At 34.9% G+C, this 6,000-nt stretch overlaps 1 protein-coding gene across 2 annotated transcripts in view; it reads left to right on the plus strand.

Annotated features, from left to right (window-relative positions):
- serpinh1a (serpin peptidase inhibitor, clade H (heat shock protein 47), member 1a) overlaps window positions 1–5,520 on the plus strand; it is a 290,988-nt gene extending 285,468 nt beyond the window's left edge. Inside the window, exons 1-5 of one of the 2 annotated variants that reach the window (XM_079804770.1) lie at window positions 503–780; window positions 2,106–2,708; window positions 2,790–2,888; window positions 4,264–4,496; window positions 4,581–5,520. In XM_079804770.1, the coding sequence (XP_079660896.1) occupies window positions 711–780; window positions 2,106–2,708; window positions 2,790–2,888; window positions 4,264–4,496; window positions 4,581–4,883 (1,308 nt within the window). In that variant the 5' untranslated portion in view covers window positions 503–710 and the 3' untranslated portion in view covers window positions 4,884–5,520. Of the gene's footprint in view, window positions 1–502; window positions 781–2,105; window positions 2,709–2,789; window positions 2,889–4,263; window positions 4,497–4,580 lie in introns of those variants that run through there. The other variant, XM_079804771.1, reaches the window with a different exon arrangement.
- The last annotated feature ends 480 nt before the right edge of the window (window positions 5,521–6,000 follow it).

Below are 6,000 nucleotides of genomic sequence, written 5' to 3' on the forward strand. Positions count from 1 at the left end.
AAGTATCCTGGGCTTTAAACAAGCAATAAAATGTTCCTCTCAGTGCCTTGTTTGTAAAACAGAATTCCAATGCTATATAAAGAATTTATAAGTTTGGAACATAAAGAACGTTTTAAAATAGACGTAGTTTTCTTAAATGAGGAAAAATGAGAACTATAAAGCATGCTTCACACCCAAAGTGAGATAAAATCTCTGCCGTTTTGTCTGCTGTCTGCTTGCAGGCCTAGACACGACCCACTACAAACGTGGCATGCAGAAAAGAGAGGGACAAGAGACGGACAGGGTGGGGTTGGAAGTAGAATAGCCTCTTGTCTTAACTTTACAAGGTTTTTGCAGTTACTTTTATAATATAAAAGTTAAACTCTCCTTACCAATTAAATAAAAATACTAAAAAATGTAGTGCCAGATTTTAGATGAAATTACATTTTGCTTCTTGCTAGAATATTATAATTAGTAAATCTGATGTCCACAATTCTGTATTACATTCTTTTTTCATACTCACCATTTCCCTTGCATGAAAAAGCACTTTAGTTTCTTTTATAGTCATTGTGTGAGCAGGAAAAGGGTCAGTTTCTGCTGCCTTTAGGACCTTGAGGAGAGTCTAGTTCCCACAGTAACTGGATCTGGGGGAGGTCTCACAGAACACGGGAACCATTATAATACTCCTTTCCCGGCTTCCAGAGGTTTCTTTTCCAGACTATAAAGTCTGCATGAAGGATTTGATGTCAGGGGAAGCCAACAGATTCGAGAGGTTGCAAAAGTTTTCGGAAGCTCCGAGAGGTGAGTAATAGATGCCATTACAGCTGTGAAAACGTTTTGCATTCAGGCTTCATCAACTGCATAAAAATGTAACAAAAATGTGCAGTATTCCATAGCAGAGTCCTTCTTTCAAAATGTTGAAATGTAAAATAAATGTTTGCATGAGACTTTTATAAACTGTTCATAAGCAGCCAAGTGCTTTGATTAACTGATGATTCTAAAGTTTTTTTTGCGTCTGTAACAGTCCCAAATTGCTCCTTAAAGCCCTGACTCAGCCATACGGGGATAATACAAGTCCATTTTGGTGCATTTTGTATGGCTGAAGGCAACATTTTGGGCTGATCTTTTGCTAAAGGGGAGGGGGAAAACTATAACATGTCTGAAGTCTGATGTTCCCACACTATTGTAAGAACTTCCTGCCATCCTGGCAGTGCTGATTGGATAACGGTTATCCAGCGTAAGATGACTCCGGGAGCCTGGATATCTGTATATGTGGCTGTTACAGCTTTTCCCCCAATGAATATACCTTTGCATCTTGGGTACATGTGATATTATACATGACTGCTCAAAAGTTTATGAAAAAAAAAAAAATACTTCTATTTAGCAAAGATGCATTTAATTGATAAAAAGTGACAGTGAAGACATTTATAATGTTACAAAAAGATTTATATTTTAAATAAATGATATATTAAGCAACTGAACTGTTTTTAACATTGATAATAATAATAATGTCTTTTTAAGCAGAAAATTAGCATATTAGAATAGTTTCTGAAGGATCATGTGACACTGAAGACTGGAGTAATGATGCTGAAAATTCAGCTTTGTCACAGGAAATAAATTATATATTTAAAATATATTAATATATAAAACAGTTAGTTTGAAATTGTAATAATTTTCACAATTTAACAGTATTTTTTAATCAAATGTTGAGAATAAGACGTCTTTCAAAAACATTAAAATATCTTACGATCCCAAACTTTTAAATGGTAGTGTAAATATTCTTCAAAATATCTTCTTTTGTGTTCCCTAAGGAATATGTCTTATTTTTAAGCAAAAACATGTTGTGATGAAGGATCTCAGATCTTCTGAGAGCTTAGTGAGTGAGGTTACAACTGTGCACGTGGCAGTTATGTAACATTTCTGCCTTACTTGTATGCTGGACTTCCTTTAGCATATCAGGCCTGTCATTAAAAGTCTATGGAAATTGCAGCTTGAAATTACAGCTTTAATATGTCTTGGCACTACTCTCAGTTCTGTGATCTGGAACTAAAACAGACCACAGCTCTACACATAGAAAAGCATCTCATATCTATGTCAAATTAACTAGTTGTTTGTTACTCTTACAGGCTGTAAACTTACCACCTCTAAAATCATGTTGGTGTCAAGTGTGGTTCTCCTGTGCCTAATGGCCACCGTGAGCGCAGGCAAGACCCTCAGCAGCCATGCCACCATGTTGGCAGACAACAGCGCCACTTTGGCCTTCAACCTGTACCAGAACATGGCCAAGGAGAAGGACATCGAGAACATCCTGATTTCCCCTGTGGTAGTGGCTTCCTCACTGGGTTTGGTGGCTCTTGGAGGGAAAGCCAACACTGCTTCTCAGGTCAAAACCGTCCTGAGCGCCACTACGGTGAAGGACGAGCAGCTGCACTCTGGGTTGTCTGAGCTTCTCACCGAGGTCAGCAACTCAACGGCACGTAACGTCACCTGGAAGATCAGCAACCGTTTCTACGGGCCCAGCTCTGTTAGTTTCGTCGACAACTTCCTGAAGAGCAGCAAGAAGCATTATAACTACGAGCACTCCAAAATAAACTTCCGTGACAAGCGCAGCGCGGTGAAAGCCATCAACGAATGGGCATCGAAGTCCACCGACGGAAAGCTGCCCGAGGTGACCAAAGATGTGGAGAAGACCGATGGAGCCATGATCATCAACGCCATGTTCTATAAACGTAAGACTTGATCACCTTAAGAATGAGATGCAATTTGTAGAGTCTGTAAAAAACTAAAATGAGACACTGTTTTCTCTCCAGCACACTGGGATGAGCAGTTCCATCATAAGATGGTAGACAATCGTGTTTTCTTAGTGCATCGCTCCTACACTGTCTCTGTACCCATGATGCATCGCACAGGTGAGGCCATAGTTAAAGCAGATATGATCCTGAAACACAAAATGAGACAAAAAGCGTATTAGTTAAAAGTAAATTACGGTGGGTTTTTCATTAAAACCAATAATTGTACAGTTACACTAATTCATTATTATACACTTTTTGTCATAGTTTTTGTTTTGATGGAAATAAACTTTATTCATAAAAATCTAATGCAATTTTAGTCAACAAAAGAAGTCTTACAAGTAAGAGCAAAATTAAACGTTACAATATTTTTTGAATATTTAATGTATTTATAATTAAATAGATTGAAATCAACATTTATTGTTAATATATTCGTTTTGTGTTTTGACGAATATCCTTTAAATTTAGTCAATATTTTGTCATGTCATATTGCTTCATTTTAAGTCAATTTATCTCAATAAAATGGCATGTAAATTTTAGTCAATTAAAATAACATTTGGGTTAAAAAAAATGTAAATATTAAAAAATGTCAACTTTTATTGTCAAACATTGGTATATATATATATATATATATATATATATATATATATATATATATATATATATATATATATATATATATATATATATATATAAAATGTTTTATATATATATATATATATATATATATATATATATATATATATATATATATATATATATATATATATTAGGGCTGTCAAAAGATTAATCGCGATTAATCGCATCCAAAATAAAAGTTTGTGTTTACATAATATATGTGTGTGTACTCTGTTAATTATTATTTATATATAAATACACACACAAGCATGTATATATTTAAGAAAAAAATATTATTTTTATATATAAAACATTTATATTTATATATATTATAGATTATATAAATGTATATACAGTATATACATGCAAATATTTCTTAAATATATACATGAATGTGTGTGTATTTATATATAAATAATAATTAACAGAGTACACACACATATATTAAGTAAACACAAACTTTTATTTTGGATGCGATTACTCTTTTGACAGCCCTAAAATATATATATATATATATATATATATATATATATATATATATATATATATATATATATATATATATATATATATATATATATATATAAAATATTATATAAAACATTTGAATATGTAGTTCATTGTTAAATGGCATATGAACAAAGATATATAGAAAAAAATTCTAAAAAAATCTATCAGCATTTTGTTATAGATATATTTTTATAATATATAAAATATGTATAATATATATATAAAATATTTCAATACTTAGTTTAAGTTTAAAAAATCTTGGCAGGATTAAAACTGGCCAGTACATAAAAACTCACTTACCTTGAGTCATTTATATCCAAAACGCATTTGTCATACGTTTATGTCATATGTTTATGCTGTCTTTCAGGCATTTATGGCTTCTTTGACGATGCAACCAACAAGCTTTTAGTTCTGAACATGCCGCTGGCCCACAAGATGTCATCTGTGGTGTTGATCATGCCGTACCACGTAGAAGCCCTGGACAGAGCGGAGAAACTGTTGACACGTCAACAACTGAACACCTGGATTGGTAAGATGGAGCAGAGGGCGGTTGCGGTGTCGCTGCCAAAAGTCAGCATGGAAGTCAGCCATAACCTGCAGGTATGAACAGTGCAATTACAGCAAGTATTGTTATAAACACACCCATGATTTCAGTTACTTATATAACGCCACACCTTCTTGCAGAAACATCTTGCTGAGCTGGGTCTGACGGAAGCTGTGGACAAGGCCAAAGCAGATCTGTCCAACATCTCAGGGAAGAAAGACCTTTACCTGTCCAACGTGTTCCATGCCTCTGCCATGGAGTGGGACACAGAGGGAAATCCACCCGATACTAGCATCTTTGGTACCGAGAAGCTCAAAAATCCCAAACTCTTCTACGCTGACCATCCCTTCATCTTCCTGGTGAAGGACAACAAGACTAACTCCATTCTTTTCATGGGCAGGCTGGTCCGACCGAAGGGTGATAAAATGAGGGATGAATTGTAGGTTGTTAATTTAAATGTGAGTGAATGTGGTTAATGAGTGTGTGTGTGAGCAGCAAATTTGTGGATGTGTGTAAATGGTACACCTGAGTTTGTTTCATTAGATCAGTGGACCACCATGTGCTATCCATTACGTTTACTTTGACAATTTTAAATGTAGGTGCCTCATAATGTTTTATGTTATAAACAATGCAAGTGTACTAGACAAAGTATCGTAAATTCACACCTGAATCGGTTTCTGAGAAGTGCAGCATGCTTATATTAAGTATGAGCTCTATGAAATTTGCTTTAAATCCACACAAACAGCATTTTTGCTCAGGGGTTTCTCTTTTTTTATTTGCATTTCGATGGCTTGAGCGAATAACTCACTATGCCGAGTGTTTGATTTCCGAAAAAACTTTTGTTGCACAATTCTGTTGCACAAAGTGCCAAGGAGTTCACCACTCCATGCTGTAACATTCCTCTCAGAAGTGCACACTGAATGTCTGCACTGAATACTGCGTCTGCACTATAGATAGCATGTGATATGAGTCCACATCTATTCTGTACCAAGTTAAACTTGTATTCACTTGTACCTAAACACGGTTGTCTGAAATGTTGGATTGTTCCTTGATTTTTCAATAAAATCAGCATCACTGAGAACGTGTGTGGGTTTTTATGTATGCCATACATCTTTTAAGGTCAAGGTACAGTATGTATGATGTGAATTATGAAGTATACAATAGAGCTTACTGTGTGAAATACTACAGGTATATCCCAAAATGCATTGTGCTTGACCTGACTTTTAATTTCCTGTGTGATGAATGATTTAGAAATAATGGCTGCTCCCAAAATCGCATACTTCCCTACTATATAGTAGGCGAAAAACAGTACGTGACACAAGTAATATGTATGAATTCATAGTTCTCATAAAAGAGTAGGCAAAAAGTACCCCAATTACCTACTTCTTCGGTGAGATTCTGAGTGTGCATACTGTTGGAAACTCAGAAGCGTAAGACCAGGAGATTTGGATGTATCTTCAGCAGGATTCTTTCTTGAGAGCACGAGCACAGAAATATCTTGCTGGAAACTTTGCATAACAGAATAATCATCTTCTTTACCTTAAATGCTAAATACTAGGG

This window comes from Gobio gobio (genome assembly GCF_949357685.1).
Source record: "Gobio gobio genome assembly, chromosome: 22".
NCBI classification, from domain to species: Eukaryota; Metazoa; Chordata; class Actinopteri; order Cypriniformes; family Gobionidae; genus Gobio; species Gobio gobio.